Source organism: Capra hircus (genome assembly GCF_001704415.2).
Source record: "Capra hircus breed San Clemente chromosome X unlocalized genomic scaffold, ASM170441v1, whole genome shotgun sequence".
Classification (NCBI taxonomy): Eukaryota; Metazoa; Chordata; class Mammalia; order Artiodactyla; family Bovidae; genus Capra; species Capra hircus.
Genome location: NW_017189517.1, coordinates 17,712,814 through 17,725,587, shown reverse-complemented (window position 1 = coordinate 17,725,587; position 12,774 = coordinate 17,712,814). Strand labels below are relative to the sequence as shown.

General features: G+C 39.7%; 1 protein-coding gene across 1 annotated transcript in view; it reads left to right on the top strand.

Moving 5' to 3' along the window:
• The window catches only part of TENM1 (teneurin transmembrane protein 1), a 986,510-nt gene that overhangs the window by 488,802 nt on the left and 484,934 nt on the right, over window positions 1–12,774 (top strand). The window contains exon 7 of the mRNA XM_018044162.1: window positions 5,102–5,342. Within this exon, the coding sequence (XP_017899651.1) occupies window positions 5,102–5,342 (241 nt within the window). The remainder of the gene's footprint in view (window positions 1–5,101; window positions 5,343–12,774) is intronic.

Below are 12,774 nucleotides of genomic sequence, written 5' to 3'. Positions count from 1 at the left end.
TTATAGAAAACTGATCGATTAATTAAATACATAGACTTTGCAAAACAAGGCTTGTGTCTATTTTGGTCAAATTGTTCAAGAAAAAAAAATCTATTTGACTTTACCATATTAATGACAATATTTTTAACACCTGCTGAAAGCTATTTTATCTGTACAGTCAGTTCTGCTGCAATGCTTGTTTTGAAAACATTGGTTCGTCCCCATGTTATTAGTACATTTGAGAACAATTTGAACGTAAGAGAAATTTCACATTTGCACATGTGCGATTCCATCTGTTGAAAATGCTAGGTGCATGCAGGAGACCACATACAGCAGATAGAGCCGTGGGGGAATATACAAAACACGCACATGCTTACATCTGAAACATCTACCGGCTATCTTAGTTCACCGTGTGTGTTAGAAGCCTTGCCCACCCACATCTGGTGTTAGAACTTCTTGTCTGATTCAGAGAGCCCTCCTTCCACCACTTCACAATAACTCATAAGTTGTGATCCTTCTGACACCCACTTTCACAAGCACCCTTCAGATATTGTGCCCAAACACCATTTTTCCCATAAGACCCTTACCCATACATGATTCTGTCATAGTGCGGTGAATTTTCAAAATGCAGTCTTCACCTTATAACTGAATGGACTGTATGTGTTAATGAAATGAAAGGGGTAAAACACCCTGATGGATATCTGGAGCAGTCCTCGCACAGTGTTTCTGGGAAGATATATTCTAATTTCTGGTGCAAAGTTTCTCTAACACATGATCCAGAAGAAGGTTTATTTGCAGAAAAAGAGGGGCAAAAAAGTCTATGCATGACAACTTTCTTCTCCCACTTACCTTTTGGTGACAGACAGCATTGTTTCTGAAGGCTTATACTTTTGTTAATAGCTCTGCCATGCCTAAAATGCCTTGGATACAGAGTTTGGAGGAATCCCACCTCTACCCCTACCCGCCCCCAAGAGATTTTCTTTCCAAGTTATTTTAGGACCTTAAACCTGAAACTGGCTCCTATCCAAGAATATTATGTGAATTAGACCTTTCTATCTGAAAACTTAATTTACTCTCAGAAAGCTTTGTATGTCTGGATATCCACATTTGCATAATCGCTACTCCCCCCTCTCCCTTGCATTTCTCTTTTAGGCACAGAAATGTATGGTTGCCAGATACATTTGGAAGTGAGTGCATGTGACTCTTAACCCCTTGGAATTGGTGTTCTAGAGCTCCTGACATTGAACCCTAATGTATTTTTTATTAGTGTTTAATGTTGAGAAATCCCATTTCATGGAGCCCAAGGATTAAATTACTTCATTTGGGAGGGAATGAGTGTATTCCCCACATCTTTTTCCTGAGGTGAAAAAAAGAATGAAGCTGAGATGATTTGTATTTCTTAAAGTCTTAAGGTCTGGATATATTCTACTCAATCCAATATCGTGAAATACTTTAAAGATGGTATGAACAACTAGGGAAACCTCAGCATACGCAAAATGTAGGAACAACAGTACACAATAAAATAGATATATATAAGAACATATGTAGATATAGTCAAAATATATGTTTTCAATACATCTAAGCCTATATAATAAAAATGACTATACAAAGCAGTTCTACCTGAGGCAGAAATGACAGAATATGTTATAATAATAGCAGGATTGTACTTTTCAGTGAAGTAGAATTTTTTTTTAATCATTTTTCATGATGAAAAATGAGTCAGAAAGATTTTGGGGAAATCCAGCACGCAGTAAATCCAGATGATAATGAGCGATCCTTTCTTTCAAGCAATTGTACTGAATAGAAACTTTCTTTGACCAACTGTATTGACAGAAACACCTACTCATTAGGCTAGCAGATCTCACACGTGTGGCTTGGAAGTTGTTCTGAACACATGACCCAAAAGTGATTCCTTTTCTTCTTCTAACTGTGGACTCCCACCTTTGGCTTCTCTTCGTTGCATCTTTAAGTTCATGTATTCAGATGACAAATCTTAAAGTGCATCACTGCTGCCCTTTTCACATCCTGGAGGACATGATTTTAAGCTCCCTCTTCCAGGTATCATTGTCCTTCCCCATGGTTTTGGGAGAGATTTCACTGAGACTTCCAAGGAGGAAGCCTCCTGCTCTGTGAACTAAGTAGATATCCAGTGGCTACATCAGAATGAAAGAGCCAAGGGCACATTTGGTTCTGTAGGTCCCGCAGACCAGTGAAACACTCTTCTATCAATAAAAATTTTCAGGGATCTTACTCTGTACTCACTGTGCTCAGTGTTACCATGGCATTCAAGAAAGGTAGAAGGTGATTTGCTCTAAGAAACGTGTGGCCTAATTGAGGACATAGGACAAAAACAGAGTATTAAGAGTTTGCTATAACATTGCTAACTCAGAGGCCAAATTTATGATAAAAATATTAAGTGCTAAAGTTAGAGAAGAGACTCATGTATTTTATGGAATAGTATAATGGAGAGAGTTCTAGGCTAGGAATCAACAGACACAGGCAGGCAAATTCATACAAGTTGAATGACTGAACAAATCACTTCACCTCTAAGACTTGGGTTCCTTGGCTGTGAAATGAAGAGGGAATAAGGGAGGGCTGAACTAGATGATTCCAATGGTCAATTCCAGCTCATCTTGTTGTCTCTTTTGAGGGGGAGAGAGGGTGCGCATGGTGTATGGTTTGCAAAATCTTAGTTCCTCAACCAGGGATTGAACCCAGGTATTTAACAGTGAAAGGGCTGAGTCCTAATGAGTGGAACACAAAGGAATTCTCCAATCTTAAAGTTTTATATTCCTGTTACATTCAATAAAGTCACTGATCTATTATGTCCAAGCACATGTTACATGAATTAAATGTAATTACTAGGTAAAAGGATTATTGTCTGCATTTGACAAATGAGGGGGTAAAGTTCCCAAGTGGTCGAAGAACTCAAACCCCTGAATTCAGTGCCCTTTCCACTATACTGTGCTGCACTTCATTACGCCATTCTGCCTTCCTGTGTACACAAAGGAGATATCATTTATGACAGGAACAGTGTGTGCTAAGTCATTTCAGTCGTGTCCAACTCTTAGCGACCCTACGGACTGCGGCCTGCCAGGCTCCTCTGTCCGTGGGATTCTGCAGGCAAGAATGCTGGGGTGGGCTGCCATGCCCTCCTCCAGGGGATCTTACCAACCCAGGGATGGAACTCACATCTCTTATGTATCCTGCGCTCTTCACCACTGGTGCGGGAGCTGACATAGACGCAAATAACTGCAGTGCAGGTGGTGTGTCATAAGTGAAGAATTCAGAAAATGTGGAGGAATTGTTGTCTCTACATCTTAAGAAAGTGAAGAGAACCTGTATTACAGAGAGCTGCAGGAGAGTGAATGGAGCTTTGGCCAGAGTCAGGTGATGTGGGTTCTAATCTTAGCCATGCTACTAACTTGCCAAGTGTCCCTGGACAAACAATTCTCTGGGCATCAGTTTTCTCATCTACAAAATTAGAGAATCCCCAGGTGTTTTGGATCCCAGCATTCAATCCTTCATTGAGCCCCAAGGATGGAAAGCAGGCTTCTTGTTAAGGTCATGAGTATGATTCCAGAGGTTTAAAAAAATTAAAGGGATGTTAAGTACTTTTGATTATTTTTTTTAGTGGATATGGGATTTGCACTGGGTCTAGAGTAATGGCGGTGATTTAGAAAATTCGTGAAGCATTTTAGTTCCTTTTAAATATACAAGAGTAGCTGACTTTCTAAAAGAATGCTTCATATAAAATGAATGATCACCACTCCCTATCCAATATACAATTGGATACAATTCCCTATATACAATTTTGTTTTTCATATAGCAAGTTTATTTAAAGGGAGAGCCACCTGTAGTAGAAAACACTGCCGAAAATCTGTCATGCTTTTAAGGCACTAGTATCGTTTTAAAGTATGAAAATGATGCCAGTGTCTTCACAGTTCTAGTCTGAGGTAGAAGGATTGAAGAAAGTGATTTTTCCCCCCTCTGATCAACCACTGCAAAGTGAGTCTCAGCACAAACCAGCTGAGCCTTTTGCTAGACATGGAAAGCCTCTGGCATTTTTCTGCTTTTCAAGTCTCAGTCATTTGGGAGGTGGGACAAAGCCATGCTGTCTACAAAGTTTATCGGCAACACGCTGGTGTTACAAGAAATTGCTTGACATCTATTATGTTTCTCCCGTGAAAGAGATGTGGCTATCAACTACAATAGTGATTTCTTTTCAAATGGTTTAATTGGGGTATTTCACATGGGCCAAATTCTAACTTACTGTCTATATGGAAAATGGCAGAAAAATACCAAACAATAACAATAAAGTCTGAGGACCGCTGTCCCAGGATGCCTCCTCTGCAAACAGGCATAAAAAAATAGTTTCCTTGCTGTCTCAGCTGCAACTAATATCGCTGAGCTTCTAGAAAGGTGTGGCAAAGAGGGGAGAGGTATGGACTGTGTTTTGCATGGCCGTAGAAATATGTCTAACAACCTGAACAAACTCCTTCTAGCCTCCCTTTTATAAGAAGCACTGAGTTGGGGAGAAGGGGAACTGGCCAAGATGTTACTCTCCTGCAGTTGAGTTACACACTTGTGAGCTGTTTTTCTGAAGTTTGGTTTTGCTCCCATGCAGGCAGGCTAGCATCCTTTCCTGTGGTAAGCCGGAAGGCAGCCTTATACTTTTAAGTGTCGAGTGATTTTCCTTGCAACAAATTTATGCTTTTTACTGGTATTTTCCAAAGTGAGACTTTTGCAAGTGATGGAAATTGGCTCACTTCTGTTCTGTAACTCAGTGTCTCGTTGATAATTTATTTGTTCAGTAGCAGAAACTCTGACAAATTGTGTGAGGCGGCCTCGTTTACTTTAGAGCTGTTATAGCCCTGATAAATTTACATGTAAATGCGACTGTGAATGTCTTACATTTCAGAAGCTCACTGCACGTGTTTTTGTACATTAGTTAAGTGACATTTTTACAGACAGACTGAACTTCCAACTCTCCTGCCCGCCCCCACCCCATCCCACGGGTTATGTTATTGGGAAATCCTCAGAAGTCTGATGTGCTGTGTTTTCCTGACTGCCCAGTGAGAGACTCAGTCTCTATTTTGTGTTTTTCTTCTCTCCTCTTTAGACATGCAGAGCAGCCCACACAACCAGTTCACCTTCAGACCCCTCCCGCCGCCGCCACCGCCTCCGCATGCCTGCACTTGTGCCAGGAAGCCCCCCCCAGCGGCTGACTCTCTTCAGAGGAGATCAATGACTACCCGCAGCCAGCCCAGCCCAGCCGCTCCAGCTCCCCCAACCAGTACCCAGGATTCGGTTCATCTGCATAACAGCTGGGTCTTGAATAGCAACATACCATTGGAGACCAGGTACTTGAGCTATGATTGATCCCACTAAAAAACATTAGCACAGGATGATTCCACTGAGGGCAGAAACACATCGTAGACAGCTGCAGAGATACACAAATACATAGATATGCACCCAGATGCCTGGGCAAAAAGGCAGACCCCCTCCACAAGCCTGGAGACACACACCGGCACACCCATCTAGATCCAGGCACACCCATAGACACAGACCAAACAAAGCAGATGCCCCTGTGAAGAGGAAACCATAGATGCATAAACACCCCATAGGCAGACACCCACAAAAGCATATGAAACCAAGCAATTACCTAAATTGTCATTGTATCCTCAAGGATTGTCCCTTGTTTTAAGATCCTGCAATATTACAGGGAAATCCAAGCAAAATTGGAGGAAAAGCAATAGTTTACCTTTTATTTAAGATCTTTTTTACTAAGTTGCCTTCAAACATTTTGAAAATGGATTTGCTCCATCAGAAGTCCATATGTGTAATTTTCAAAACTTGATTCTGCCATTAGAGTGGAGTTTGATCTTTTGATCAAAAATTTGCCTCTGTGTTTCTGTTGCTTGTTATATTTAAGTTTCCAGATTCCTCCTCAAATCTTTGTCAGGTGATTAAAGTTCTACTCCTCCATAGTTCTAGATGCCTTGATCATAATCGATTTCAGCACTCGATGTGATTAACTGAGAAATTATTCATTATTTCTAGGTACTCTGTCTTAAGCCAAAAATTACAACTTTCTATTGTTGTAGGAAAATATTGCCTAATAAGGCATAGTATTCTACTGTCTGTTAAACTCAAGGACTTCCCTTTGTCTTATATGTCTTCTTTAGGTCTACCACCAAAGCTTTTTTAAACACACCTGCATGTAAACACTGGGTATGAGGTGTTACTTGATAAGCAATATCTGGTGTCAACTCTGATCAATTTCTATCCCAATAATCTGAGAATTGGAATGGAAAGGAGAGGACTAATAAACTCACATTTTAAAATTATTGTTTCTCCTTAGCAGCATATTAACTTAAATGCCAGCCAGAGCATCAGAAATATGCCACCAACAACAACCTGAAAACACTATGGCCCACATCCAGGAAACTCTATATCATCCATCACTAACTAGATTAAATATCTTCAAAAAGTGATATTACTGATCTCTTCCAACAGATAATATAGCAATCAGCACCTGTGGGTACTAGTGAGAGCGTTTGTATAGCGTAGCATTTCTTTTTCATTTTTTTTAATTCAAAGGGAGGAAGTAAATTAAGTGAGAAAAGCAGAGAACAATGTTTATCTTCAAGTAGTTTTCACTAATGGTGGTGATTTACTCACTCTTTTAATTCCTTTGCAGGGTTTAGTGATAGCTAAGAAAGCAGTGGGCCCATTTGGTTAACTAGCAGTCTTGATAAGCAAACACACTTCTTTCATCTAAGAAGCCAAATAACAGGAAATCTGGAAGGAGGGTGGGGAATGGGCTCAGGCAAATGGAGAGAGAAACCTATTCTTGTTTGAAATGTACATCTAGGCATGTTTGTACAAACTGCACCCACGGACCTTCTGTATCTATGCAAGGAATGTATTAATTGGTCTCAGTTTCATAAGACGCAGAGAAGAACATAAGTTTTCATGCAAGACTGAGCAGAGAGAGTACCTTTTTTGTGCATTTGAAAATATATTCAGCATCACAAAGATGAATTTTTAAAAATCTAGAAACCCTATCAGCTTGATCAGCTAGGATTTTCCAAATATATCCTTTATAATGTTCATTTCACATGCAGTCAATAGAAGGTAACTCTGCGAGTGCCCTGGTACTTAATTAAGAGCTGTATGACAGCTCTCTGAGCCTCAGCTTCCACATCTGTAAACATGAATATAAAAATGCCCATCTCAACAGATTGTTAGGAAGATCAAGCCAGTGTAACAGAATGTGCATTGTGAAGCATTATAGAATTCAAAGGTAATATTGCCATCCCTATTATGTGTTTACCTGCCTCTCCCTAAATATCTCCAGAATAAGACATTAGCTCATTCCTCAGGCATTCCATTTCATGTCAGACAACTACCGGAAGATTCTTAATGAATACAAATCTCCCACCTCTTAACTCTACCCATTCCTTCCAGACCTAGTTCTGAGATCTCACAAAATAAATAAAACCCCTCTCACATCTAACAGCCCTTCACTGATCCTGAATCTTTTCTACTTAGAGCTATATGTTTCCCCCATCCCTCCACCTGCTCCTCACATTAACTGATTTCAAATCCTCCATCCTGGCTCTTCCCTTAGAGCACGCTTCAGTCTGTCCAGTCTTGAAGTGTCACAGCCAAGGCTGAATGCACGTGTGAATTACTAGGCTCTTTGATTGAAAGGAGCAGTGGTTATTCAAACTGCCTCAAACAATTGAGAATATCTTTTTAAGACTATTGCCAGGAAATACTGGTCAATACACAAGGAAGGGTAAGGCCTAGAGATTTCTGGCACTAATATGACTCAGCAATTCTCTGCAGTGTTGCCGCTCTCTGTCTTTTTCTTTGTCCAATAGCTTATTGTCAGCTCAGTATTTCTTTGGTCTACCACATAGTTTCTACTTTCTCATAGCAAAGTCAGGTTTTCATCACACCACGTGACTCCAAGTGTACCTCCCAGCAACTTGCACTTTCTCCCTTCAGTGCCTGGTCCATTGCTACCTGCTAGCCCTAGGTTTGAAAACCTAAGAGAGGGACTTTCCTGGTGGTCCAGTGGCTAAGACTCCAGGCTCTCAATGCAAGGGGCCTGGGGTTCCATCCCTGGTCTGGGAGCTAGATTCTGATATGCTGCAACTGAGATCAAAGATCCCATGTGTCCCAACTAAGACCTGGCACAGCCAAATACATAAATACTTTTTAAAATATATTTAGAAAAACCAAAAAGAGTGCATTTGATTAGCCCAATTCATCCCTTTTGTACCAGGCAGTGTTTATGTTTCTTGGCAAGCCCTGTCCGTTATTCTTTCAGTCAGCAGAGGCTAAGGGGAGAGGAAGATCATGTGATTAAAAAAGCAATAGCCTGGACACCTATGGATATCACTGAGCAGAGGCTGGGAGCAGATCTAATGTATGGTAGATGGAACGCTCAGTAGACAATCAACTTGATTGACTCATTCAGGAATTTGCGTTATAACCAATAATCAGTTGTCTCCCCTGTTCGAAGTAAATATTGGGTTCCATAACATCTTATGGAAAAACCCAATGAACATTTTGGCCAACGCAATATTTCTCTTAATGTTCTTTAAACCAATATCAGCATTTTGGGTGAACACATAACACTACTGATACACACCAAAAACACTATTTAACTCAACTCAAAACTTTTAAACGAGTTCTAAGGCTAAGCCACATTTCATTTATTTTATAATTATCACATAGTTGGTAGGTTTCTTAAATTGTGTGTTTGGAATGGAAAGGATGTAGGTGGAAAATAGGTTTAGAGCTTCGATTTAGCCTAATTGGATTTCATCTTGTTAACCTGTGGAGATGTAGCTGAATTCTAATTCTGCCATAGAAAGTATTTGCACTGTACTGCACTCATTACAGTGTCATTTGTAGGTTTGTTAGATATGCCTTGCTCTTTTTTAAAAAAATTTTATTTTGTATAAGGGCTTCCCAGGTGTCACTAGTTGTAAAGAATCAGACTGCCAGTGCCGGAGACATGGGTTGGTTCCATCCCTGGGTTGCAAAGATGCCCTGGAGGAGGGCACGGCAACCCACTCCAGTATTCTTGCCTGGAGAATCCCAGGGAGAGGAGGGCACGGCAACCCACTCCAGTATTCTTGCCTGGAGAATCCCAGGGAGAGGAGGGCACGGCAACCCACTCCAGTATTCTTGCCTGGAGAATCCCAGGGACAGAGGAGCATAGTGGGCTACAGTCCATGGGGTCACATAGAGTCAGACACGACTGAAGCGACTTAGCACGCACCCATAGCCAATGAACAATGTTGTGATAGTTTCAGGTGAACAGTGAAGGGACCCAGCCATACATATACCATGTGCTAGACAGTAGGTCTTTGTTGGCTATCCATTTCAAATATAGTACTGTGTACATGTCCATCCCAAACTCCCTTACTATCCCTTCCCTCCATCCTTCTCTGGCAACCATAAGTTTGTTCTCTAAGTCTGTGAGTCTCTTTCTGTTTTATAAGTTCATTTGTTTCATTTCTTCTAAACTTTCACAAATAGTTGTGATGTCATACAATATTTTGCCTTCTCTTTCTGACTTACTTCACTCACATGACTATGTAAATCATTAATAAAAATGTTATATAGGACAAGAACAAGGTTAGAACTCAGTTGCATGCCACTGGAAATCTCCCTGCAGGTTGACATTTATCTATCAGGCAGCATTCTACATTTCTCTATCTTGTTCACAGACATCATTAAAGACCTTGTCAAATGCCTTGCTGATACCCAGATACAGAGTGCTTACATTTTTACTGATCTGCCAAGCCAGTAATCATAATCAAAAATAGAAATGAAATGAGGTTTGTCTAACATGACTTGTTCTTAAATAATTTATGCTGCCTTCTGATGGTTACTACTTTTTTGAAGTGCTTACAAATCCTTTTTAATAGCCTGTTTTAGGATTTTGCACTCAATCAGCATGATGTTCCTTGTCTAACCTAAGGAGCCCATGTGATTTGTGTCCCTTTTCAAAACCAAAGCTCATATTAGGGTCTCCAGTCTTCTGACACATGTCACCCACACCACAATCCCAAAACGTTAACAACTATGACTAGGCCATCTAACCACAGGACCTCTCACCACTATGGAATGAAATTTCAATTCATTTAGAACAGTTGAGTGCCTTCTTATGGGCACCTTGCCTATATTAGGCTTCAATTTATGGCTATGATATTGATTACCCTTTTAGGTTGAGTGAAAGTGAAAGTCGCTTAGTCGTGTCCAACTCTCTGCGACCCCATGAACTATACAGTCCATGGAATTCTCCAGGCCAGAATACTGGAATGGGTAGCCTTTCCCTTCTCCAGGGGATCTTACCAACCCAGGGGTCAAACCCAGGTCTCCCGCATTGTAGGTGGTTTCTTTACCAGCTCAGCCACCAGGGAAACCCAAGAATACTGGAGTGCATAGCCTATCCCTTCTCCAGTGGATCTTGCCTACTCGGGAATCAAACTGGGATTTCCTGCATTGCAGGTAGATTCTTTACCAGCTGAGCTATGAGGGAAGCCCCCCTTTTAGGTTAGAATTATTCTTTTTCACAAAAAAAGATACAATCACTCATTTGATACCATTCCATGTGTTGCATGTAGAGCCTATCCTTGCTCTTCTTGTTCTAAACGTATCTTTTTTAAAGACTGTTCTGTTATCTTTAGCAGGTTTTTTCAACCTTTAGGGTCATTTCAAGTGTGATTCTTTTTGGCATTTTTTAACCACACCTTCTTATATTTATTTATCCTTGATTTTTATCCCTTCTTTTCAGTACCTGTTCTTTAGAAATACTGGTTGGAGAGCACCTAGTAGAGGCACACTGATTTCAATAGCCAGAAGATCTCCCCAGCTCTTCATTCATCTCCCTTTTTTCACTGTCTCCGGGCATGGACACATACCTACTTCACTGTAGAAAACCACTTTCCTAAAGTCTAGGATTTTGCTTTATAGAGTACTTATGAACTTTCAGCTAAAATGTTTACTTTTTCTAAAAGTTTCTGTCACCTTCAGTTCACCAATTTTTCTTTTCTAGTCAGTGAAAGAAACAAGTCTCAATGATATGTCTAGCTGGTTGCTATGGAGCTGAAATCACTCGTGTTTACTACATTCGCTCTTAGAATAGTTTTGGAGTCATGCTGGAGCATCTATTTCCTCCATCTGGCCAAGTGGCTTATTGTAGACTCCCTAAACTAGTCACCAAAATGAATCTTGCTGAAAGATTTTACCATGATATTCAATATTAGGGAGAACTTGGATTTGATATTAACATAACCACTCCAACTCACAATGACAAATCAGAATTGTGTGGAGGAGTCAGACCTAGCCAGAAGAATGGATACCAACTATCCTCATTGATTTTTAGCATATTCTGACAGATGGCTGTAGCTTGTTATGTGGCTAACCGCCCTTGATGGCTTTAGGCCAGTGTGACAACTCAGGGGAGCCAAAGGGTTATTTTTACAAAAGAAGAGCCAGTGCCATTGGTGGAGGAAATGTTGACAAGGAATGGAAAAAGAAAAGAAATCTACATGACCTATGCTTGTTAGCAGACTTACAGAGCTAGTGTCTATCTTGGGGAAATAAGAATCATTTGGAAGAAACATTCATTAATGGTGATGGCCATGATTTAAATATCTATGGGATAGCACTCTTTAAATATTAACCCATAAATGTAAGGTTTCTAGTGGTAGTTAACTTTCTTTTTTTTATAGTACTATTAAAATCTACCTAACATTTAGAAGTAGTTTCCCCCCCCCATTAGGACATTCGCTCTGGAAAAATAGATTCAGAGACCTTTTTTTCCCTTTAATAATGACTAGAGAAAAAAAATAGCTCAGAAGGTACATATTCAGTGCTTAGATCCAACAATATTGCGTGCTTTAATCCTTTAACAGCACTGGGGTTAGCAAAATCTATCTTCAGCCACAGATTTAAAGATTCTTTTTAAGACAGGAAAAGACTTCGTGGAACTAATCTATGACCTATAAATCCTGTTTATTACAGATGAACAGGAGTGAACCAAGCTTTTCAGCCTACACCAAATGATGGATGTGGAAGATGCTAAATTTACATGAAGGAAAACTCTGTAGCCGTTAAAATATATTTTACATATTGAGAATAAAAATATATCTATAGCAGTCCATTGTGCTTGGGCAGTGAAGAGCAGTATTTTGGAGATTATTGTGATACAGTCTCTAGTCACTTTGGTGGTGGTATTACTTTAAAAAATGCTTTTGAATTGACTATTTAGGTTTCAATTCAAAGTTAAAACCACAGGCACACATGTGTTTCATTTTATAAAGGAAATTTCACCATAGGTGAGATGAAACCTGGTTTTAATATGGAGAAGATTTATTTAGTAATCCAAATGTGAACATAAACAGATGTTTTTAGGGAATTTAGACATAATGAACTGATTGGAGAAATACATAACTATAGCAAACAAAAAATACATTTTAGAGGCATCTCTGTACTAACCTTTCTGCCCCCCCTCATCATTCATATATACTTCCCTATCCTGGGTTATATATTTAAAACAGAAATGTCTGGTTTTGATCCAGAAAGGAGCTAGTTCTTAACAACTCATTGATTACAGTTACTTATCCAGTTAATCATAATACATAATAATTATTTTCATTACCTTGTCAAGCTAATAGATACTTGTCCCTTATATTTTACTAAAACTATGAAATATATTTGAGGTAGCAAAAAAATTATTTTCCTGTCAAATGTTCTCCTTAT